Source organism: Tauraco erythrolophus, chromosome 6, assembly GCF_009769465.1.
Source record: "Tauraco erythrolophus isolate bTauEry1 chromosome 6, bTauEry1.pri, whole genome shotgun sequence".
In the NCBI taxonomy this organism is placed as follows: Eukaryota; Metazoa; Chordata; class Aves; order Musophagiformes; family Musophagidae; genus Tauraco; species Tauraco erythrolophus.
Genome location: NC_141470.1, coordinates 30,574,768 through 30,601,180, shown reverse-complemented (window position 1 = coordinate 30,601,180; position 26,413 = coordinate 30,574,768). Strand labels below are relative to the sequence as shown.

General features: G+C 39.4%; 1 protein-coding gene across 1 annotated transcript in view; it reads right to left on the bottom strand.

Moving 5' to 3' along the window:
* Positions 1-26,413, bottom strand: part of MGA (MAX dimerization protein MGA) — a 61,165-nt gene that overhangs the window by 21,066 nt on the left and 13,686 nt on the right. The window contains 23 exon segments of the mRNA XM_086613679.1: positions 81-1,783; positions 3,443-3,742; positions 4,357-4,983; positions 6,686-6,983; positions 8,480-9,000; positions 10,415-10,487; positions 10,917-11,057; positions 11,971-12,194; positions 13,175-13,529; positions 14,168-14,817; positions 15,693-15,791; positions 17,179-17,307; positions 22,679-22,693; positions 22,696-22,775; positions 22,908-23,005; positions 23,342-23,604; positions 23,607-23,705; positions 23,708-23,870; positions 23,872-23,943; positions 23,945-24,133; positions 24,135-24,209; positions 24,211-24,274; positions 26,385-26,412. Coding sequence (XP_086469805.1) covers positions 81-1,783; positions 3,443-3,742; positions 4,357-4,983; positions 6,686-6,983; positions 8,480-9,000; positions 10,415-10,487; positions 10,917-11,057; positions 11,971-12,194; positions 13,175-13,529; positions 14,168-14,817; positions 15,693-15,791; positions 17,179-17,307; positions 22,679-22,693; positions 22,696-22,775; positions 22,908-23,005; positions 23,342-23,604; positions 23,607-23,705; positions 23,708-23,870; positions 23,872-23,943; positions 23,945-24,133; positions 24,135-24,209; positions 24,211-24,274; positions 26,385-26,412 — 6,266 coding nt within the window.

The following is a 26,413-nucleotide window of genomic DNA, read 5'->3' as shown; positions in this document are numbered from 1 at the left end:
ACTGTGTCTTTCAAATCCATGGGTTTGGTTGTGGCCAACCAAAAACAAATAAACCCTTTCATAAATAATTAAGTGCTTACCATTTTTTCAATATCTATTTCCTCTTCACTTGGGAAGTCAGAAGCACCATCCAGCATCTCATCAGCAGAATCATCAGTTTTTTCATCCTCTTCATCCTCATCATCATCTTCCTCCTCTTCTTCTTCCATATCATCAGCAGCTACATCAATGGAGGCCGTGTAACTCTTTTTGTGATGCCCGGCTTCCTGTGCCCTCTGTTCCGGCGTCAGGCAGTCACTTTTCTCAGATACATCAGCTTCATTATCTGGCTCAGTTTTACTTTCTAAACTGGGTACAATGCTAGATATTTTGCTCCAAGAACTGTTGACATGCGTTACAATATCATGACCTGTTTTCATTTCTTCCTGAGAATCAAACGCATCTTGTTCTTTGTTGTTACTGCCTTCCTGCCTAGCTATGTTTTCTTCGCCTTCCTTAGTATTGACTGTATGCTCTTCTCCCGAAGCACTATCCTGCTCTTTTGCAGAACTGATTTCAGACTTACTCCCTTTTCTCTCTCTTAGGCTTTCTGCTTCTGTAGAGCCCTTGTACTCCGTTCTTCCTGTATCTGGCTGCACAGCATCACCCTGGCATTCTTGTTTGTCCTGAGACAGTTCAGTCCCTATCTGTTCCTTCTTGCTCTCCAGCTGCGTATCTTGCTCTTGTTGACTCTGTGACTGCCCAGAACTTGCCTTGCTGTCCTCTTTAATCTGTGCCTGTGCATCTTCTTCCTGCTCTTTTACTGGTTTCTCTTCCTGTTCAGCATGTATTTGTTCCTTCCCGTGGTTCTTCAACTGTTCAGTCTTCTGATTTTCAAGATTCTGTGGGTGTGCATTATCCAGAGAAGCAACTACAGATTGATCTGAGGACCCACAAACAGTTTCAGAGTTAGCTGAAACAGCCTCTACCAGAGTTTCAGAACTGACAGAATCCTCCTTCTCCTCAGAGGTTCCTTTTTCTTCCTCATCATTTGGCTTCTCACTGATGTATGAATGGTCAGATGATATGACATCTGTGGAAACATCATGCTGAGAAGAGCTATCATCACAAGAACTCTCTAGCACCACCTTTGAGTCCTTCTCCACCATCTCTAATGTAGCAGAATTTCTATCAGGTGTGATTGTGCCAGGTGCTGACTCTTTGACATTATCTGACTGGTTAACTGACAACTCATTTTCTTGTTGTTTCCTATCTGACACTGTGACCTCAGACCCTTTAACTTCAATGTTATCTGAGTGTGAAGCCTTCTCATTCTTCTGCTGAGCAGCACCCAATTCCTCTTTCTTGAGTATTTTCCTGTAATCTTTCTTCATCTGAAGAGATGCAAAATGGTTAAGAATGGAGTTTGGCACAGTCTTCTGTCCCGGCAGCTGAAGTAAAGCAAAACTACCGGATTGTAAAGGTATGAGATTAGCAGCAGTAGCTGGCAGACCACCTGAGCTGCAGGTTATTTTAGACTCAGAGGGTGTTTGACTTGTCACACTGCTAGCAGAAGCAGGAGAGATCTTCAGAGTCAGAGTGCCTGCCTGTGATGCAAAACTTGTAACTGAAGGAAGAACAGAAGATGCTTGAGTGGCTAGGTTAGACGTAGGGGATAACTTGGGTACTGCAGTTTGTACAGCTGAATTTGTGGCAGGATTAGTGGAAGACACAGAGGAAGCGGGAAACACAGTTGACTCAGGAGGCTTAGAAGGTGCAGGCAACCGGATTCCTACAACAGATCCTGTGAGGAAAACAATACATGAATACTTCTTCAAAGTAATTTTTTTCTTTTAGTTTTAGTATTTGATGCTGTACTAGAAGTAGCCAGCATTCTCAAGGATCACAATGTAATCAGGTATTGGAGCACAAGTTCTCAGTGAAAGAGCTGGTACTGCATAAAGACACAAACTGTTGAATTTTTACATGGAACATCCCTGCAATATACATGAGGTGGCTATTCTACATCTAATTGATTTAACAGTAAGTTGTAGCATTAAACTTTTTAATTAAAAAAGGCATTGCATTTAGTTAAAGTCTTCTGCATCTTGCTTTCTCATTTATTGGAAAACAGGAAAATGTAGATTTTCTAAAAAAAAAAAAATAATAATTTAAAACCACTTTCATTTTCCTCATAAAAATATTCCACAGAGAAAAACTATGACAAAATTACATGATTATAACACAATCTTTTTCACCTTAATTAACTCTTCTGCAGCATTTTAGAACTCTGTAAAGCAAGGAGGAAATATACCACCACTGGCAACTAGTTTCTCTTGTACAGCAAAAGCCCCAAACAGGAAAGGAATTCAATGAACGTTTTGACCGATTCTTTACTACACCTCATGCTCAAACCTCAACTAAGGCACAGGATTATTTTCTCTCTTCCCCCCAGTTTTGTCATCTACTGTGCTTGCTCTCACCTCTCTCTTTTCAACACCACTCTGTCTCCCTCTCCTCAAGATGCTTCTTTATAAAGGGAGAACAGAAGAAATATCCTTCTGGAAAGTAAATATGCATTTAAAGTATATTTTGTTCATAAACATGCTTTATTTACAAATACGTACAACAGTATGCTCAACAAGCACCCTACCTATTTTCTGTCAGATACCTGCAATTTCATAGAATCATAGAATGGTTAGGGTTGGAAGGGACCTTAAAGATCATCTAGTTCCAACCCCCCTGCCATGGACAGGGACACCCTCCACTACACCAGGTTGCCCAAAGCCTCATCCAACCTGGCCTTGAACACTTCCAGCGATGGGGCATCTTCAACTTCTCTGGGCAACCTGTTCCAGTACCTCACCACCCTCAATGTAAAGAATTTCTGACTCTTCCAAACCTATCTTCAACTATGCACTAGAGAAACAGCCGAAAACCAGACTTATTTTTCTTTTCACACTCTAAGGAGGAAAAAACCCAGCAATTTTGTAATGTAGTGTAACATCTGATCTGTGCATCTGCTGTAAAAGCACTAAGAAACCTGCAAACCAAACAAAAACAGAGCAGCACATCCAATGAGACACAGGTAACAGTTCATCCCTTCTAAGAGAATCTCCAACAACAATTATTTTTGAATGGTCATATCAACAGAGTTTCTTTTAAGTTCCAAGAGTACAGTGGACATGGCTCCATTGCCACACACACGTGCAGGCCCTTTTACTTGCTGCACAGAACTCCCAAACTTTGGCGACTTAGCTATTAACTGCACTTCCTGTATTTTAGACACATGGTTGTATTACATCTGAATAATTACACTATGTTCTTCAGCTACTCACGCAGAACCAAAGGAGACTGTTCAATTATGTTCAGCAGGGGAAAGAAGCATCACAGAGACATTTGTTACTTGTTAATTTCTGGGTAACACACTGGTCAGTCAGGAAAAAAACACTGGACTTTGTACCTGGATTGCGGAACATCACCGGCTGCACAATGGGCTGGGCACCCGCAGGTCGAACCTGATGCAGAGGGACAAGTTGAATTATCTGCCCATTAGGATGTCTGAAGAGGTTCACACCACCGGGGCTCCTGAGAGGCTGAAGGATCATCCTCTGCCTTTGAGCAAGAGGCGTGTTGTTTAGCGGTCGCAAAGTAGGAGATGTCTGATGCACTGGAATCAGCAACAATCGAGGTCCTACACGTTTCTCTGTTCCAGGAGACATCTTCTGGGGACTCTTACTTACAGTTTGTGGAGTAGCATCTTCTGAAACATTTCAAAACTTTAAAAATCAACTTAAAAGAACAGCCTACAAACCAGGCATTATCCTTAACAAACCAAGCATAAAAGCTTGGGAACAACTGGATCTCTTTAAATTTGTTTGAAAGTATTTTTTTCTCTTTTTATTCACAGAACACACATAGAACCAACCAGGCCAGAAGAGTCTTTCATGCAGTTCCATCAAAATTTCTTAGCCATGACTCATAAGGCTCCCATGTTAACGATGAGAAAGTAATTCCATACCTACTTCTTGGACTCTATGCAAGACATGAAATTCTAGCAGTCATAGTGATAACTGTACTTTACGTTTCTATGGGCCAAGAAATTATGTTTAGACTTCCAGCTCATTTCATAGCAGTCACTGACCAGACAGCTACTTTATTTTTTTCCCCTCCTCTACTGGCACAGGCTAGAATAAAACAAGCAATTTAAGAGATTACATTTCTTACCCAATTTTGCAAAGAAGGGTGAGGCAAGTGAATCTATATTTAAATAGGGTTCTACAGTTGCAGACTGTTTTCCAGCTACGAAGGCAGTAGGGGAAAAAAAAAAAAAAAAGGAAGTATTTGCAGTAACAGCCCAAAGCACCTAAGACTTACCTTTTTTTGGATTCAGTGAAGGACTTGAATTAACTCCTGATAGTATAATTGGAACAGAGCCAGCAGAGGAAGTTGATGTGGTCACTACAGACGTAGCTGTTGCAGTTGTTGTTAGTACAACTGTAGAAGTCGATGTTGTGACAACAGGATGAGTAACAGTTGGTGCTGTTACTACAGTTTTAGGGAATGACGTGGTTGCTACTGATGCAATCCCCGTTGCTTTTGTTATGTTCACAGTGGCAGTGGTGGATGAGGGACTAGTACAGGTGATGATTCCAGGTGTTGTAGGAGCAGCTGTGACTGTAATTGCAGGAGCAGAGCAGGAAGGTTCATTAGCTCTTGTTTGGCCAGGAGCAGTCACAGTAGATGCTGCCACACTGGTACTTTCCACAGTAACTGGAGAAGTGGTGGTAGCTGTAGTGACCCCAGGAGAGACTGAACACTGAGCTGGAGATGGTCTTGAGGGAACCACGGGAGCAACAACCATTACCGGTGTAGGCTTGATGTTCAACTTCTGTGGCCCTGTCAGAGGCTGACGTGTGCTCGCTCCAGGAATCTTCTGTTGTAGAGCTCCAGCTTTGTTCATCACAAACTGTGTGAATACACCACCAGGTGAGGGTCGGGCAGCTGCAAATAAAAACTTGCAGGTCAAAATTTTAATAGATATCCTCTTTGCCTTTATGAGGTGCTACAATTGTAATTTCAGCATGAATTTGAGCCTCTATTTTCTCTGTACCTTGTAATTAAATTGAAACATTTATGGCAGTCCTGAACACGCCTTACATACTAGAAATATGTCTGCTTTATTCCACTTCTATAGCTTTTTGTTGCCTTTCTTCCTGGCAACATAAAATAAAGAGGTCTTGAGGAGTTCTTTACTGTGAAACTATGAATAGACAATTCCAATTCTAATTACAGTACAGGAAAACACACACTTAGGTGAAATAATGGGCTGAAACTACTTTCTAGATCTCAAATTCTTCCTGTAGTAGCATGGGCAATCTTCCTCTTTTCACTGCCTCTTGGTTTTCATTCCCCTTCTACTGTATCTACATCTACAACCACAGAGTAAAGTGGCAGGAGGGATATAGAGTCTGCAGTAATGTTTGTGCAACTGAGGACTAGATGGCACAAATTTAAACAACGGAAGTAACTACTATTGGGGAGATCCATTCCCTCATCCCTTGCTCTCCAAAGGATCAGAACACTGCATCTACATCACTCCATATGCCTACAGGCGAGTACAACAGCACAGAGATTATGTAGCAAGGCCAACTTAAAAATCGTAGTTATTTATGCATATAGCATCTTTAACCCAGAATATGCCAGAACACTTAGAACCATATATGCAACAACCACTTCACCCATCAGTGAAATGCAGCCAGCTCTTTAATATTGCATAAACACACAATACAAGAAGTTTTATTACAGGACAAAAAAAACAACACACCCATTTACATGGCAATGAAAACTTAGGCAGAAAGAAACAAAACAATCAATGAGAAATTAAAGTTTTGCCAGGACACAGGTAACATCCTTTTCTCTTGCAAGGCTTCTTCAGATCTTTAATTAACATGTGGGAATATGTGGATGGGCACTAGATTGATTGATTGATTTAAACTAATGCAAAACGTAATAGTTAAAGGCAATTCCTCTCTTGCCATGCTGGGATAACCATTTCAGTACTAATTGAGACACAAGTACCACATGCTTCTTCCAATACTCTTTTTGGGTTTTTTTTACTGAAAGTGCTGACTGAGTCCAACCCTGTTTAGCTTGTGAAATCCAATGCGATTACAGGCTGGTGTGGTTATTGGCTGCACACCTGTTGTTTTCGCTAATCCAGATTTGGACCATCTTGTCTTTCACTGCTGCTTCACCCATCTTTCCTGGTCACAAGAATTCCAATTATGAGAGCAACATCATGAGAAAAATTAACAGCGAAGAACCACAGATTAGAGTGATCCTTTATTCATTTTAAGTTAAATCGACGTTTGACGAAGAACAATTAAAAATCATAGTAAGGAAACTCTCAAAACAAAAATCCAAGCTTAACATTCAGCACGTCTCCATCCACTCTTCCTTGTCTCTTGAAAACATGCTCTAGTAGTATTCATAAAATAACTAACGGTCAACACCTGTAATCTTATGCCGAAGTCAAAATAAAACTTTCTGCTTTACAGAGATTATTTATTGCAGAGGCAGCTTAGGTTGGCAATGCAGCCAATGGCAGCATGCACTGCTGCACAGAAATCAACAGCAATGCTGTACACTCACTTTTTACTTCAGCTTCACGCAATTTAAAACACAGTAATAAGTTTCAACCTACCTATCTGTCTCTGTGCTGGGACATGGGTTTTCAGAGTCGTCACAGTGGGGGTTGAAGTAGTGCTGGTGGAAGATGTAGTTTTGGGAGTTGATGTTGTGGGCACCTGGACTGATGGTGTCCCAGAAGCAGCTGCTTTAGCATTGGATGCTACCTTGGAGATCACAGTACTGAGGGTTGAGATATCAAGTACTGTGGGTCGCAGCCTGCCTGTGATATAAGCTGCTAGCCGATTGGCAGGATGTAAAGCCCCCATCTGTCCCAAAAGCAGTTTGGCCTGAGGATACCTTTTACCATTAACCTGAAAAAAGTGGAAAAGGGAAATTTTGTGAAAAGAATGCTAATTCACCACCTCTGGAGAGGCGTTTCGTTCCATGGGACTTCTAAGTGTCCTTTTCAAAAAACCATTGCAATTCAGAATGGGAATTTCTAATTTCCTTACTACCCAGGAGAAGTTCAAACAACTCTGTTATATCTTTATAATACAGATTTCAGATGCTACTCAGACTCTCACATAGAACCACAGAGTCCAAAGGAGCATGTGAAATCACTGAAATTAGAGTGAAGCTAGCGCTTATTTTTCCTGTCCCTTACTCATGCTACAGTCCTGAATAAAAATGGGTTCCCAAATTCAAGGACAATTTTGGACAAAATTTTCAAACCTAATTAACACCTAGCATCACAGAAGAAAGAATACTTATGTCATACACATTGGGACAAAAGTCTTAAGAGCTTGTATAAGCTTTATCAGCTTTTTTCTTATCCATACTGTCATTTGATACTGTAATTAAGGTATGATGAGTTGGCTAACTTCAAATTCAGAGTTGTAGCGGTAACTCACTGCATGGAAGAGAAAAAACAGAACATCTTTCTGAATGTCAGGCTTTATGCCTAGTCGTCAATGGGAAGTTTTGGTGGCGTTGCATTTTAGTGTCAGGTTGTTGATGATACCATCTAAAAGCCAAATATATTTAACACACCACTAAATAAGGTCTTGACTTTTTTTATTTATTTTTAACCTTTATTAAAAATAAGAAATCTCCCCAGACAACTTTTTCTCTCCCTTTCTGAGGATGCCATATCTGCAAAGCATCATGAAAATAATTTTTACTCTCATTTTCTAATTCATATGCCTTCCCTGAAAGTGGTGTTACTATAACCACAAGTACCTTTGACTAAAAAAGATCTTAATCCTAGCCCTACAGTTTCTACCACCAACTCATAATACCAAGTTGGCAGCATGAAACCGCAGGGAAAGGACTCTCTTTGAATTCAGGATTATGAAGTCTCTTGACGAACAATGTATATTCTGCAAAGAGGATGCAGGCTCTTAGTGAAGATTAACAGTAAAATGTAGCAAAAAGCAATTTAGTGTTTACAGTTTCATTTTAAAGTTTTGTCCCAGTATACACTTCCTCAGAAAAATATTCTTTTTGTGGCTTCTAACTGCCATTCATTTAGAAGGAGTATCTGTTAAACGCATCTGCAGGGAGTTTTCCAAAGCACCAAAAAGATCTTGAGAGAGATTCTGTACTTGGGCCACCAAGACACAAGTGGCCAAAAGGACAAGCTAAAAAACCATCAGATTTCAGACTTCCAATCAGACTTCCTGTTACTGAGTCAATCTTGGAAAGGATAAGCTTATGAGAGGCAGGAATGCCATCAGATAGTAAGAATCGTTGTCTGGACAGGCAAAAGTCTAGGTAGATAAATTAAAGAGTGTTCTCCCCTTCAAGTAGTTCTGAGATACTGGATGAAACTGAACCTAATCTCCACAGTAAAGGCAGAGGGACCCACCTGAATCAAGCCTGAGGGGCTCATATTACGTTTGCGTTTGTAGACGACCAGCCTTCCTGCAGGAGAAACCCTTGCATAAAAAGGCAAGGCTTTGCCCCCATGCAACTTCTCCTGCAGATTGTCCAATGTGTCTGCCCGCAAGAACTTTAAATTTTCTGGGTTTTTGCGTGACGGCACTCCGCTATCAGGAGTCTCCAAGACAGGTATCTCAGGCTTCTCGTCCTTGTCCTGGTAGGACGGCACTGAAATTTTCAGTCTGGAGGAGTAGACAGGAGGGTGGTTCTCATCCTGGACCTTGTGTTCCGAAGCCAATTCAATAATGAAGCTACCCATTTTGAGGCACTGTGGCGCGTTACTGTTGATACGCTGTGATAAGATGGTCAAGATCTTATTGTGATCTTCTTCCAAGTTGCGGTCAGAGATAATCTCGATAAGTTTGGTTGGTCCACCTGGAGTGGTGTGATGAACACAGGAGGTGGAGGAAGAGTCCACCTCACTACGGCAAGACCACCAGCTTTTCTCTGAGAAAGAATTGAAATAGGTTTCTGCAATACTATGGCATTTTAGTCACCTGGATATTCAAACAGTTTAATTCTGCCCACACCTCCACCCTTGTCTCAGCTGCAGGGCAACAACAAGTAAAAACTGTTCAAAGCATCACTTCCCCTTGGCAGAGCTTCACAACAAGCAAAAAGCCACTGCAAAACTAATGTAACTATTTCTCACAGTTCGTTCCCTGCAGCCATACCATCTCAGGTTGTATCCCATTGCATCACAAGCCAAACAAAGCTGGGTTGTTTCAGTACATGGATGAAAGATCTCCAAGCAACACCAACATGCAGTAGAAAGCATCGCTGGTTATTTGAGAGATGGCACTTTTCTCTTGGAGTCAGAAAAGGACCAGTGTCCTATAATGGCATGAGGGGCAAACATGCCACTAGCAGAAATGTCTTTTGCAGATTTGTAACAGAAGCATGACCTTCAGTTATCATTAGAGATCCAATGTCACTTTTTGCAAAACCGTAAGGATGTTGAGCCCTGTGTCCTGGCCAGTTTAATTTCACCTATCAATTCACCAGCATTTTCGACTAGTTGTATTATTTTTCCATTCCCATCCTTAAATGTAGAGTGCGCTGTTGTATACATTAAACAGTGAAAAAATTCAGCTCAAAAAGGCAGCTATATTTTATTAGTGGATGACACAAAGCCTCTAGTATATGTCTCATTTCAAAGTTCACAACATGATTTGGGCCACTTCAGACTGGAGGAGAACACAGATGCCTAGCCTACTTCTTTATGAACTAAAAACTCAAATCCAGTACATACAATGTAGCAAAACTTCAATTCAACATTTCAACTTGAACTAAAAGGATTCAACATTAAACAACTCCAAATAAAGTATAAGTGCTTCCTTGTCCTGTATGGCTCTAAGTGGAGAACACGAGGACCTCATCCTCACAGCACCACTTGAATATTTATTAATTCTTCAGTAACTACAAAGTAATAGTAGGGAGAAAACAAACAAAAAAAAAAGAGGAAAAAACAAAACAAAAACAGACAACCAAAATCAGTAATCTCCATTTCTTCCCCAGTATCTAATTATCACTCTTGAAGATGAGTCTGCTGCACAGTATTATCTTTTATTGCTAAACAAGCTACTGTAACACTGGTCACGTTAACCTTAGAGTAACAGCAAGTACTGGGTATTTAGCCTGCTTATCTCCTACAGGACACACACACGCAACTGCTTAAGAAAACAGGAAACTGTAAGCACGTCATAAGATTTTTATTGACAGCCGCAGTAAATCCCCCAGCAAATGGACTTTTGTTTCATCAATAGCTGCAAGTTTTTTAAAAAACTAAAGCCAACACAAAAACCCCACAAAAATGTGGAACTACCAAGAGGTTGAATTATACTCAAGACTCAGCTCTTACCTCCTGATTCATCAGTGTCTTTATCTGTCTCATAGGTTGCTTTCTCAGGAGACTGAAGCTCTGGTTCATGCTCCTGCAGGAAGAAAGAAATGCAAAAAAAAAAAAAATCATTCATCCTGTGTATTTCTTCCACACTAAAAATCACATCACAAAATAAAGTGGTTCATCATACTGTCAGCCCTAACCATAAAACATAATACTAACTTTGACAAAGTTACAATTTTCATCTTAGAACAGCTCTTAACAAATCAGCATTTATGCCTAACATGGTAATGCACTCAGCAGCCAGGAATTTCCACAGACAAGATAATTTCTATCAACAGTAACAAGATAAATCTTCCACCACTGCTAGGTGATCTAGGCTCCAGGCTTCACAGTCCTATCACCATCCAATATAAGTCAAGCCCTCATGTTGCATAAGAGTTTCTGGGGAAAATATTACTTAACATTTTCAGTATTTCTGCCTGTTCTGTGATACATGCTAGTTAGTGTGACTTCTTACCTTTATACTAGAAATCTGTGAATCACTTTTGTCTTTTTGTTGCTTTTTCTCCTCTCTCCTGCGTTCATATGCTCGGACCCTTGCACAAGTCATCATACTTTCAAAGTACAAGTAGATAGGATCCTTGTCCTCTTCTCGAATCTACACCCCCCCCCCCCCCAAAAAAAAAAAAAGAAGAAAATCTCTCCATTCTAGATGCACATGGGATTCATGAAACAGTTTTGCTTTCTAAAAATGTTGCAACATTAATGCTTCAATAGCAAATGTCAAAAGAAAGGTCTAGCATTTAAAGCCGAACCTGCTCTCTTAGTATGACGTAGCCCGGTCTACATCTTGCTTCCGAATTACATATTCAAGGTAGGGTGGTATGGAACGGAATACCAACACCATTCCTACTTCTGGAGTGGGGAAACAACTTTAGTGAGCCCAAAGCGTCATGAGTTGTTTAACATTATCCGGTATACATTAAATAGCAACTCTGGTATGTTTGTTCTTCAGATGTAACTAGACTGAACTCTACTACTGCTCTTCCTCTACTGCTGTTGTTGCTTTTGTGAGATATTACGGTGACAGGAGAGGCAAAGACAGATTCTTCCAATGTTGGCAGTGAAACCTCAAACAATAAAAAAAAAGGACTCCAGAATTATACTGAACACTATGTGTCTGCATCTCAACATTTTTTTTTGCAAGAAATTTTTTTTTTTTTGTAATTCATTAATTAGATAGTCTACATTATGCAGCTAATAACTTACACAAACATTACAGGACCAGCAATCATTTTGCCAGAAAGAGCATATATTATTGCATTTTTCAAATGAATTATAATTACCTTTCACCATCTGTGTATTCCTACAGTAAATTCTCAACAGAAGTCAGACATAGTTATAGATTTATATACAGCCAATTCATCCTAGCTTATAGGCATACCTATGCGCACTCAATCTTAGGCTTTCATCTCAAATTTCATCTAAAATGGCCTAGCATAGAAGCCGTTGGCAGCGTTTGTTTTCATTTTCAACACAAAGTAAAACAAATGCATCTCTTCTTGTCTTACCACTGGATTGGGTTTAGGAGTATACACTCTGCCTGGTTTCATGCCACTGGAAGTTCTATGCTTACTGGAAAGCAAGATGTCTAGGTTGGGCAGTGCTGCAGATTTAACTGGTTCAATAACAGATGGTGTTGGGATGTAAATTGGCTCTGGATCTATTTCACCTTCTACTTTCACCCACAATGGACAATTTCTAACAGGCTGTTCTGGCTCTGAGTCACAGATAGCTGAAAAAAAGAGAAAAAACAAAAACAACTTATAAATGAAACACCACCTAACACAGCAGTAACAGAAGTTTTTGTTTGAGCTTAAGGTCTAGCCATGCAGCAATCACTAGTTCATACCACCAGGAAACACTACCGGTTGTTTTTCTTGTCTCAAATTCTAGTGAAAAGTGACTGGCATTTGTCCACAAGAAAGAGGAAATTAAAATAAAAATTATTCTACACTAATCATTGTTTCTCACTTGTAGTGTGATAGCAGATACAGAAAAACACCGAAGAATTAAGTGATCTTCAAGGATACTGTTTTGTAATTTTTAAGTATATATCACCAAAAAACCCCCAGATTTTATACCACAGGTCTATGGAAGAATTCATTTATTCCAGTGGAACAGCAGCTAACGCTACGTTTGGTTTTGGCTATTCTGCAAGTACTGTTAGCAAGAAACTGAAAGTGTAAATTCATGGTCAATTACTACCGATTTGGTTTTCTGAGCATACTTTAGGCCAGATCTGAAACTACCATAAATCACTGTACTTCCACTGAAGTCAATGAACTATGCAGCTATATAGAGCAACTGAAAGTACAGCTCTAGTTACTCTCTTGATAAGAGGGAAAGAAAACAGCATTACGACAGTGAATATTACTAACAGCAATAGCAGTAGTTATCTCATATCCTTAGTCTTTACAGATATCTGGAGAGTTGAGAAAGACTTTAAATTACCAAACAGAAACTCCAGCTATTTGATCACAAAGAAGAACTAAGAAGTGCCCAAAATGCTGGTTAAGTAAGTTTAAAAAAAGAGAAAAGGTTACTTCCTGCTAGCCAGCTATATGAAAGCAGATGTTCCAGACATCTCTTGGAATTCATTCCCAATTTCTTCATTTACAAATGGCATCACTACTATGTCCTAATAAAAATATCCACCATGATAGGTGGTTTCTGCAAAGCTCTAAGTAATCACTTTTGCCCAGCAATACTCACTGTATTCCACTCTTTTTCTCTTCTTCTTATCTTTCTGCTTCAGCTCATCTTCCTCCCCATCATCCTCCTCTTCTGCATCTTCATCCTCTTGCTGTTCTTCTGCTCCATAGAACACAAGATTTCCACGCAGAGCCTTTTTCATTATTTTCTTACGTTTTGATCCTCCCTTTACCAGCAACACTTTTCTCTTCAGGCAAGTACAACCAAACATACAGTCTGGCCTGCGGCAGTGGGTAGGCTGACGTTTCTCCAATGCTAGACTGGCACATACGCAACCCAGTCGACAGAAATCATTATTGCAAGGAGGTGCTCGTCGTTTTATAATTTTGTGGATAGGTTTGTTTTTGAGAGAAGCCTAAGAAAAGTTTTGAAGAAGTATAAGCTTCAAATTTTAGTAAGAGGAAATTTTAATAAGATTAAATCAAACATATGCAAAACTGCTATTCAAAGTTCACTTAAAATAACCACTCCAATTACATGGTTTACATATGAAAATTCATCATCTATACTGAGAAAAACAGAAGAGAGGAGAGCTTGAAGTCTTCTGAGAGGCAACTGGAGACATCTGAAACATCTTGGTAATAAGTAGGATGGGAAGAAAGCAAAAGAGGTTTACCATGTGACAACTAAGTTACATGATCAGGATTTTTTTGCAGTTACTTCAATTGCAAAAAAAAAAGTGACAAATAATAAGAAAATGCAGTTACTTAATAGCAACTGTATTAACCAGAACTTTTATGGAAAAAATTGAGATAACTCAAATTATTAATGATTCATATCAACACACTAGCATCACAATTATTTTTTTCACATACTGCCAAGTCAGCTTTTCTCAACTTTCACTGCAAAGACTACACCACAAAACAATCATCATGATTCGTCATGCTCCTTAGCAGCTCCAGTCTTATTTTCTGCATCTACATGCAACACGAGTAAGTGCACACATTTGGAAAAGCAACAGCACAGAAAGGAAAGAAACTACTATAGATCTACCTGAGCTGTAAGCAGGGTTGTCAGAGAGACATCTGCTCGTTCTTCTGTAATATAGGTCCGTGGCTTGCCATCCCAGAGAGCACAGTCTTCCAAGTCCATTAACTTCACGTGAGATTTAGACAAACCTGGTGGACGAGCTGCATGTTGCTGTTGTGGTGCTTGGCGTAAACTGATCTGTTTCCGAAGTATATTTTCATCTAGAGCTGGTAACATGAAACTATCTGCTTGGTTAGTCAAACTGCCATTTGAGACAGACTTAGTAGCCTTTTCCCCTAATGCTGAAGAGTTCTGTTTCTGCTTTCCAGAAAAAGGTGAAGGCAGTATAGGCCTATAAGATGATTTTGCTCTAGTGTTTGTAGATGTCTGTCTGGTTTGAGTCTTTGTTCTCCTAGAACCAGATGACAGAGGAACAGGCTTGAATGTATAAGATGTTGATGGAATTACGGTGGACTGCTTCTTTAAAACACTGTCGAGTGTTCGCACATAGCTAGTGCTCTTAGTGGGAAGCTGATACACCACAGGAGGAGTGGGAGCAGTAGAAGAGAATCCCATACTTGTTTCCATCAACTTTCCTTCATTTTCCAAGTACTCATCCAGCTTGTCACTACAGAACGCTGAGCGATTCTTCAAGGAACCTTCTGAACTGCCACCTAAATAAACGAGCACTTTGACTAGTTCCTGGGAAAACATACTGACAAATCTTATAAAAAAATTAAACAACACAGAAGAGGTAAATACCTCTCAAAAAATATACACAATTCTTTCAGAAGAGTATAACACGGGCACATCAAATATAATCCACTCTGAAACACAACCAGCTGTCTCAAAAACTGTTTCTGTGGAGATTTTACATGTGTATTCCTCCACAAAAACAGCAAGCCTTCAACAGGCCGTGCCTCTGAGCAACTTTGTCCTGAACACTCAGCCTACCTGGTACACCACAATACATCTGGAATACCCCAACACAGCATTGTATGAAAGTACAGAAGATACAATATAAACATTTAATCTAAAGTAAAAATTGGCTAATTGCCAAATATCCATTTCTCCCTGAGGTAGAGCAAAGTATTCTCAAATACTTTATATTCCTTACTATATTCTCAAATACGTAAGGAATACCTACTCTAACTGGAGTTAAAAATACACTGATATAAATGAAATTATTTTAGTTCATTAGGGTCCCTGGAGCAATAGAATTCTGGAATTACCATACTTTCAAGACAACTCCAAACTGACAAACAACCCAAAACTATTAAAGCTTTGATCTTCACTCAAGCCTTCTGTGTAGAACAGAATACATGTATTTTTATCTTACTCAAGAATTAGTTTCTCTCTTCCCTCATAAACCTCCATTCTGACCACGAAAACAGTACAAAAAAATTCTGACAGTTTCACCATCAAAAAACAAATATCCCATTAAGACACACACAATTACAAATTTGCAAGATCTATGGAAGGTCAAGAAAAAGGCCATGTGTTGGAAATACACAGTGATTGCTCAATGATTTTTTTTTTTTTTTTTTACCTTCATTTCTAGAAGCACCATGAAGCTTCCCACGCCAGCCTTTGATTTTTGTGAAGTCATTTGTCTTTCCTGTCCTGGAAACAAAAGGAAATCCAGTATCTGGAAAAGAAGAAAGCCAGCCTCAGTTTACGAGCCAAGCTTGACTGTATCAATGTCTTAGCAAACTCTGCTTATTCCTTTTCACGGATACACAAACAGTAGTAAATCTAAAGGTCAAACAAAGAAACTTGATTATTTTTTTTTTAATTAACAGAATACTTCAAAAGTCAAGCTTCCTGCAGAGTTCTGCTGTATGGCCATGCATCTGCTATCCCATACAAAAGATGTTTTCTGTATTTTCAGTTTTAGACTCCTCCGTAATGATGCAAGCAGTTGATCCCAAAACTCAAACAAGTGAATGAGCCAGTTAGTAGGCTAAAATGGAACAGGCAGGTTTTGAGCTCATACAATCTCTCTCAGTGAGGAAAGCAATTTCAGTATTTCCCCTCAATTAAGCCAATGACTTCTATAAGACCTGTAGAAACTTCATTTAATGTTTGTTGTTCTATCAAATTCAGCTGAATATCAATTAGGCGTAGACAGGGAATAATCACAAAAGGCAAACAGCGACATCTCTGTCAAGTTATCCATCACCTCTGGGAGCTAAGTTAGAGTGTAAAAATATTAATAGGAATCCGCGTGGCTGTTTTACATATTGCTACGCTAGAAATAATTGCATTTGTCACTGAGGTCTTCTGAATTGAATCTGCCTCTTTTGCAGTGTAAACAGAGCTGAGATACAACATCTTTACCAGCTCTCAAAAGCAGATTAAGAAAGATCCAGTAATCAGAATATTAAAGTAGGAGAAAGATAAGCACCCCTATACTTTGTCCAACTAGCTTATTATTAAAAATGGTATCTACCAACAGAATTAGAATTATAGTCACATTATAATGACAAATGCACTTGTTTGGATACCAAATAAGTTTAGAAAAAAAGCATAATCGGTCAGCATTTTTGTAATAAATAGTTATGATGAAATTATAGGTTAGCCCCCAAGTGGCACCTCAAGCTCCTCTTCTGGGAAGTTCTGATACTCAGGTCTATGAAAGACAACTTTTTTTGTTGTTTTGCATGTAAGTAACATCAGAGATGTGTAGATTGCTTAGTTTTTTTCAGAACAATTTGAGAGAAGTTAACATGTATATTTACATTTACAAAATCCAGTTCCAACAGACAAAATGTGCCAGCATAAAATAAACCACACAGATACTATTACTGGATCACAACCACTACAAAAAGGGAAGACTAAAGACAATCTGGCCAGAAATTACTCAGGACTCTTTGGCCAGTAACTGCATACTGACGAAAGTTCTCACATTTTGTCATTTTATACTGTTTCAATCTCTAAGATATCAAGTTCAACTAAACGGCCATTCCCTCCTTCTGATCATTGATAATAAAAACATAATAATGGAGATTTCAGCAAATTCATATTCTACCCACCTGGAGAATTGGGGTTGGTTCCTGGGTAGCTCCACAAAGAGTAATTTGAGTAGGAAAGAGGAAGCTGCACACCCAAGTATTTCAAGTCAATGCTCATTGTTGGGTCCACAGAATTCAACTTCAGTCCCACTACAAGAGGCAAGTATCAGTAAATGTCTCAATGCAGCAAGATGTTAGAACAAAGAAAGTCAAGATATTTACTAAAAACCAAAACATTAAGTTATATACAGGCTTTTCCAGCATTTATTCACCGTTTTAAGAGACCTAAAAAAGAGCATTAGCAACTATAACTGTTACTTATATCGGATTTGCAGCAGTTACATATTAAAGAGTATTTAAGGAAATGGGAAATCAAGAAAAAAATGGAATTACTTTTCATAGTTTTCTTGATGACTACTGAAGTTTCCACAGAAATTTATTGATCTGAGGGACAGTGTTGTAATAATTCTCACAATAAAAGTTTTTGTCTGTTTTTTGAAGAGGTTAGCACCCTTTATGTTCTCGAGAACTAGAGCTACAGCCTGAACTCAACTAAGCTGGCTATTTGACATTTCATATCACTACATAAATTATCAATCCTGCCAGTGGTAGTCACACACCCCTTTCTCTACTGAAAGCTATTCTTGTGCGAGAACATATACCATACATACTTCAGTTTCAATCAACAATAAGAGACAAGAGCAAACCGCCTCTTGGTTCTGAAGACATGTGTACGTTTGGAAATTATAATATGAAATCACATTCAGACAGCGTTCTCAGGACTAGTTCTTCAAATGATCTAGATCTCAGAATGTGTGGTTCCACACCACCACCCCGCCCCCAGGCTTGACACTTTGCAATAAAACACTTTTTTTTTTTTAAAGCAGGGGGAAAAAATGGCTATAAAGAAACTAAACAATCCATGTCATTGATGCCACCACAAACACTTAACTGCCTATAACATCTTAACATCATCCTTCCAACTTCTCCAAAATACTCAAATTAAAAAACTTTAGTCACAAAAGTTACCTTTATCCAAGGCAAAAGAAACACAGATAAAGAAATGCTAAGAGAAAAAAAGCGGCTAGTAAATTTGAGTTAGTACCTTTTTCAGAAAATATTGTTACACTGAATGCAAGAAATTACTGTTGTCAATCAAATTCAGCTCACGGTCTGGAGTTGAAAACATCTATTTTGGTTTTTAGCTATAGAAACCTACAAATGTTGCACCTGTTGTCAACAAGCCTGAAATCGTAGTGAGTTTTGAAATTGAAAATGCAAGACCTGACAAGGCTCAGGACACATCAAGTAGTATTTGCACATACAGAAGAAAGCTTGTGTTGGTGGTACGCACTAATGTTCATAAATGGCAATACAGTGACCCGATTACTAGCAGCCCTAAAACAACTGACGAAAAAACAAATCTCAGACAGAGATTTGTTTAAACAGATGCCATTATCAAAGAGTCTTAGTGAGATACAATTTTCAAACCTACATGGGGAAAACAAGCAGCAGGCAAGTCAACACAGCATTTTGTATAAAAACATGTCAACTGCCAAATGTCAAGATGCCATCCATTTCTTTTCAAACTCAATTTAAAATAAAACAGAAAGAGCACACAGTGTAATTTTCTTGATGCTCCATTTGAATTATTCTGTCATCTTCATAAACAAGCCTAGCTTTGTTTAACACAAGCAAAAATAAGATCACTCGTATACAAAATCAATTATTTCAGTTTAGAATCATGAAGTAAAAGCCACCCCAGACAAAAAACAGAGGATGACTCCAAGAAGTGCAAAACGGAATGAACGCAGACAGTCTAAAGAGAACAAACGGTAACAATAAGCATACGCTAGTACAGACATTACCATACGTGACACATGAACTATCATTTTTATTAATTTCTAACATCCCCAGTATTGCTAAATTTCAGTTGCTGTAATAAAATTGTAGCAAATGAAGAAATATCTCCTTCAGAACTTTCTCCTCTCCATCAGATGTAGCTGCTAAATCTGAAATACAATGCTTGACAACAGCGCCTTTGCTTTTCAGGAATATAATAAGGGATTCAAATTAGCTCAGATAGAAGAGGCATCTCATAGCATTACAGTACTCCAGAAGGAACTTTCCTTCTAACATGCTTAAGTTGAATTCCTTTCTTTCTGAAGCATCTTCTTCCTGCAGTCCTGGTGTCTCTAAGATCTAGACGGTGTCAATCACCACTTTCTTAACTTCACAAATCAACAGTAATTGTAGGGTTCAGATACAGCTCCAACAGCTTCATCAGTGAATCTCAGAAAGAAGCTTAAGCTTCTCAAGCACATTATCTAAAACCAAAAGCTGAGTTAACATCAAAACTGCTATGTCCGTTGCCCATACTGCAGTGAGGACAAGAAAGCCAGTAAGCTTCCACAAAATGGCTGAAAGCACATTTAGAAACATGCACTTCACATCTTCCAGACAGAAGGGAGCCATATGTCTGCCTGTTCTGTAGAAGATGACAAGAAGGTATTAGTCATGATCTGCCGCCAAGAAATTTTGGAGAACAAGTATCAGAATCAAGGCAGCTAATGAGACTGCACCAAGCTCCAGGACACTACTTTGAATCAGTATGTCTGGGAAAACACAGAGCCCTTAAGTTTGGCCTAGAGGCACTTCTCAGCTATCTTCTTACGTCTAACTGATACTATGAAGAAAGAGAAGAAAAACACACCCAGAAATCACTCTCTGCATTAAGATCATTGTGTTCATTCCTTGATTTCAAGTATGCAACAGATCTGTTACTTTTTGGAAAGTGAAGCTAACCTGTGTAAAGATTGATTCCAGTTCACATGCAGCAGCTAAAGTCTAACAACAAAAGTATACGTATTGTAATTCACTGCGGTCTAATCTAGTTACATCTGCATCTAACTGAAGTAATGCTCTTGCTGCAAAAAGTCTTCACATAACTTTTCTCCTCTAAAAATTAGACAGGTGAGGGTAATTCTCTTCATTGCTGAATTACAATTTCGCCATTTAACAGGCTCAGCAGATTACCACCCAATACGAAAATGACGGTCACGAGCATTCAAGAAAGTAAAAATTTGTCAGATCTTTCTCAGCCTGATGCTTGACTTTTCTTGTCCATTTTGTAGTATCTGTGAACTGCTCAACACCCTTCAGAAGGTACCACATGCTTCACCACCACTCATTTAGAAGCTGAAGGAAAAGCATGCGGGTTTTACACGTTCCCAGTTGCAGGATCATCTCATGAGTAAAACAGCCCTTGCTACTGCTGTCGTTGCCAACATACCATAATTTTATTATACTTTTCTTGGGTAAAGATAACATCTAGGCCCATGACATAATCCTAAAAAATCTTAACGTTGCTGTAACGTTTGCTTAGTGCTGGATCTAGCACGGCCAGCAGCTGACTACAAAAGGGATTTTACCACCACTTTTGAAATACAACAACATACACAGATTTCTGAGGGCAGGCTGGCCAGTGAGGTCATTAGAAAATAGGGCCACATATTTCTGGAATCGTGGGAGAGGAAAACTGTGTTTAGACATCCATGATACAACTGTCAATGCTGATGCTATACCACCAACATACAATCTGGCTGGAGATGGGTTATCTTCTTTCATTTCCACCGTATCATAGAATCATAGAATGGTTTGGGTTGGAAGGGACTTCAAAGATCATCTAGTTCCAACCGCCCTGCCATGGGCAGGGACACCCTCCACTACACCAGGTTACCCAAAGCCTCGTCCAGCCTGGCCTTGAACACTTCCAGGGATGGGGCATCCACGACTTCTCCAGGCAATCTGTTCCAATGCCTCACCACTCTGAGTGAAGAAGTTCTTCCTTATATCTAATCGAACGCTACCCTCTTTCAGTTTAAAGTCATTGCCCCTTGTCCTGTCACTACAAGCTCTTGTAAAAAGTCCCTCTCCAGCTTTCCTGTAAGCTCCCTTTAAGTACTGGAAGGCTGCAACAAGATCACCCCAGAACCTTCTCTTCTCCAGGCTGAACAGCCCCAACTCTCTCTGTCTTCATAGCAGAGGTGCTCCAGCCCTCGGATCATCTTTGTGGCCCTCCTCTGGGCCCGCTCCAGTAGCTCCATGTCCTTCTTGTGTTGAAGACTCCAGAGCTGAATGCAGTACTGCAGGTGGGGTCTCACGAGAGCAGAGTAGAGGGGCAGAATCACCTCCCTGGACCTGCTGGTCACACTTCTTTCGATGCAGCCCAGGACACAGTTGGCTTTCTGGGCTGCAAGTGCACATTGCCGGCTCGTGTTGAGCTTCTCATCCACCAGCACTCCCAAGTCCTTTTCCTCAGGGCTGCTCTCAATCCACTCTCCACCCAGCCTGTACTTGTGCTTGGGATTGTCCTGACTCACATACCAGGACAGAGCTCTAAGAGCTCTTCACTACCTTTCTTATAACTGATTTACAAAGGTGGAAGACAAGAATGTCGGCCCAACAATACCAAGATGTAAAGGCATCCCTTTAAATAGTTGCAAAAAATGCCAGGGTAGTTCTCATTATACCTCATGCATAAACCATTCAAGATAATTCAGGGTTCTTCACAGTATAAGCTTTGTGAGAACCCAAAATAACTAGTATCAGAGTCAAGATCAGTATTTGGAGACTCAATCCCTACCGCATTATAGTTCTATGTTTGAAAAATTCAGGGCCAGAACCTCAAGAGCATGAGGTACAACACTTCCATTCAGATCAATTCTTCGTCATCTGCTCTGATGTCCATGTTAATGCCATTGGTCTCAGGACTACTATTGCCGAAGACTTTCACCATCATCAATAGAGAAAATATTAAGTTCTGCTGTGTTGATCCTTGACTTTCTTCCATCCGACCTCAGGATAACATCGTATATAAATGAAAGATTGTAAGCTACAAGTACCTTGCTTAGCCCTCTTATGTGGCTAGTGAACCTGGATCTACAGTGACTCAAAGAAATATGGACTCGAACATAGTAGAAGTAGTCTTAGTTAAGCATTTCTGGATTTCTAGCTTCTCTACTAACAGAAAATGGCTATCTTCTACAGAGGAGAAAAATTAAATCCATTTGCTCTCTACAAGGAGAGCTCATTACAAAATAGACATTGCCTCAAGTCTGAAGGCTCAGCATCTTCTGCAAGAAGCATGTAATGACATGCAGCCTTTTTCTCCGCTGTTGCAGATTCAGGGTTCATCTTCTGCCTCCTCTACCTCTTCTAGTTTGCAACACAAACATGTGATGCAAAAACATCTTTACTGGCTGGCTGAAACTACTTAGAAACTTAAGTCTCTAGAAAAAAACTGAGTCAGATGCCACAGACTGACTCTCATTGCCACAACTGGCAAGAGCAAAACTGACAGTTTTAACACAATTTCCTTCATACTGTCACATTGTACATAAACACCTGTACGAAGATCTCAGTTGTATTGAGAATACACAGTATTACATCCAGTAAGAATTATCAACTCAGTGTGAGTAATATACAACCAGGTGCAACAATATGTACACTGCCTGCTTACCTTCCTGAAGACTAGATGTATTACTTGCTTATGCCTCAAAGTCTTCAGCGCTTCCATCAATTCCTTTTCCCAGTACTTGTATTCTGCTTGACAACTACTCAAAAAAAAATAAAGAAGAAAGAACATATAAAAATATGTACCACACAAAAAAAATTACTTAAATGATTAATTTTCCAGCATGTCCTTACAAATCTCCTTATTGCAGGGAATAGCCATTAACAGAAAATACAAAAATGTACCTGGATCATTGGTAGTCAACAAGGGAGTCTGAAGATTCTGCGACTCTTCTCCTCCAACTCTATCAACAGTGTGAATGTCAAGAGCTTCCTACATACATAAAGAGTCTTGAATAAGATACCTTAAAACACTGACTTAGAGGCAAACTAGGTCATGTCAAAATATACTGAAATATTCAAAACATGGAATTTTTTAATAAACAAGTATGCATTCTTTTATCTAGAACTCTAGATCCCGCTGTTTCTCCCCAAGTTGCTAAGTAAGAAATACTATGATTAACATAGGGAAAAGATAAAAACAGATTAGGAAGGAGGCCATAAATCTCAAAACTCAGTTTAAGAGAAAATATACTTTCAAGTACAAAGGCCTTAAAAATGATACAATAGAAAATATTTTTAATTTTTACTCAAAACAGTCAGGTTTTACCTTTGATGCAAAGGACACAAAAAGGACTCCATCGACATCTTCAAGGTCTGGCTTAACGTCTGGAAGGATACTCCCAGGCCCCACAGAGGTGTTCTTGCTTGTTATTACAGTTTTCCCTATACCTTTAGGTGGTCGACCAGCCTTGGAAATTTTCAGTTTCCGTGGCCTTCCTCTTTTAGTTGTAACTGATGATAGGGTGTTTTGATTGCTACCAGAGCCTTTCAGGGACACAGGATTCTTCAGCATGCCAGCCCTTTTTCTTCACAGATCTCTTTAGCTGAAAAGTGACAACCTACTGAGCCCCTGAGATTAAAATTAGGTGATTTAGGATAGAGCCCACTGGTCTCTCTGATAGAAGAGTGTACTGTGACATTTTACTCCCAGCAGATTGTTTTTTCATAACTAACTCCTCAGTTACAGTGGCGGATCCCGAGTCAAGAGCCTTGTGATTTTCAAAACACACAGGCAAGGAATCCAGTATTGCACTCAAAGGGGATTTATCCTTCTTGCAAGAGGAGAGCATGGTCTGTTGGCAGCTCAGAGATCTTCACTGTGCGCTTTGTGACTGCACAAGGTTCCAAATAGACCACAGGCATCTTTCCGACTATCCAGTTTTAACAGTTTTGCTTTGGCAACACCTGAAGGACTGGATAGCACACACTTCCTGGACTGGAATTCTCCATCACTTCTATCTGTTTCGCTGTGTCTCACCAGTGTTTTTGTAGCATGGGATGATCGTCATCATTGTTGGGAATACTCATCAGTTTCTTCATCTGTGTCTTCCTGTTTCACCGCTTATTCCTTGTGTGCAAATACCTGACTCGTAGTCATAGTCATCTAGTGGTTCCTCTTTAACAACTACATTAAAGCCTTCAGGTCGGGTCCAATGAGGATGCCACATGGGAGCTGCTTTCGTAACTGCTAGCAATGGGACTAAGATGGGAGGGAGGGGACAAAACAAACACAAGAACTTTATCAACTCTATTCCTTTACTGAAATGCCATCGTCCCCCATAATCATTGGTTACATACTGTAAAAAACTTTCAAAACTCTCCGAGACAGGAGTCTGCTAAATAAGCTGTCGCTTACAAGCTTACATTTTAGAAGTAAACACTCAGGAAAAAAAAAAATGCCATCATTAAAAACATCCAACTTCTTATCTGAAGCAGCAGCACATTTCCTTCCATAGTAATATCAGGGTAACATTTCCATGTTTTCCTATTTGAGGCTCAGCATGAACTCATGCTAAGCTATCATGCATTAAATGCTCAAAGTGGCTTTGGTTGCTGTGTATCTCATTAAACGTCACCGTACTAAAGGAATCATGCTTTAAATAAGAAGGTAAGTGCTTAATGAACTTCAATTTATGTCATTTAACTAAAATTTAGTTATTTCATCCTGAAGCCACACACATTCCTGAACCAGTGAATTTTCATAATTCCTAAAGCAGTAATTATTTTCAGATTTTTACTGTTTACTTCCAATATCAAAGTCATCTAAACACTTCTCCATGCTGCATCCTTACGAACTAAAGAAAGTCCATCCTCTCTGAAATCAGTGTACTTCAGTGTTCAAGATAAGTTTCTCTAGAATCTACAACAACATGTCTGGAGAATACAAAAAGTCTAGAAGATGTTCTTCTTCCTAATACACTGACACTGGAAAATACTGCAAAAGAAGGTTAGGGCAGTCTAGATCCCAAAACAATTCTGGTATTCTTAACAGTTATTACAGCTAAACTCATAAAGTCCTCAAAGAATGCAGAACTTTGCTATTTGAAGGTTTTCAGTTACTCAAAAGGAGATCCTTTTGCAAAAGGGGGAGGGGGAACTAAAAACAATCGAGTAAACAAACCTCTGTCCTCTCTACAACACAGTGAAGTAGTAGTAATACAGCCTTTGAAACAAACTGTATGATTATGTCATAAATACAACTTTTTTTCCTCCCTTCTAAGAACAGACCTCTAATTACACCACTAACATCATCCTGATATCCTGCAGTTGTTAATTTCCTAGCATACTGATCTACATAAGGCTGCTTTTGTCACTAATCTTTGGGCAGATTAAGTCTGGTAGTCACAGAAAGACATGAAGAAACATGGCAGGAAGAAAAAAAACAAACACAACACAACACACTTCTTTAGTTCAAAGTACTTCTAGCATCTCTTGACATGGATTGTTCACTGGAATCTCTCTATTACTTAGATTTTGGAAAACTAAGTGAAAGTGCAGCAAATAACAGGTTTCGCCAGGGCTTGCTTTGCCAACACAAACGTTCGTCCCCAGCAGGTTCCATAGTATGGTAGGCTCTCAATATACACTGCATTGCTTTACAGGCATAGAACAGTTAAGAAGTACATACTGGAAGTACGTAGACGTAAAAGTACCACAGAGTAAATTAAGGCCTGAACAGCAGACAGTTATTCTTGAAGTACTTTTCCTAGATGCAGATTCTCTTACCTCACAGTAACAACTACCTAACAGGCAGGCTACTTCATACTACTTGTGCAATAAGAGTTCACACAAGCAGTTATTGACAAAAAGAGTGGCACGCTGCCAGTTACCACTGCCTTGTCCAAATCCCTACACATACCCATCTAAGCAACCCGTACACACCGCACACCTCACCCAGCCACTAACGAAAACTGAAGATACCGAGAGAGCACGTCGCTGTGGTAAAGCAACCCTAAAAGAAAGGCAATGTTCTGATGACTGCCATATGCTCTGTTTATAAAACTCTGGAAAACTAAATTTAGTCTCCCAAAATGCTAAGAGGGTTAAAAGAAACCTCAACACTTATTTACAAGGGAGTTAAGCAACATGTCAAAAAATATCAAACTCTTACACTCCTCAGACACATTCGAAAGTCCACACTGACAGACGACCATTCAAGCAAAGAAAACTTTTAACAATACGAAGTGTTCCACCATTTCGCGTCAGGCAAACTTAGCTGTAAATCTGTATTCTGAGCATCCCAGTATTTAATGTTTTACCAATTACTCCACTCAAACAGTATTTGTGGTATAAATAGAATGTTAACCCACCTTTCAGAGACTTCTTGTTTTAGCTTTGC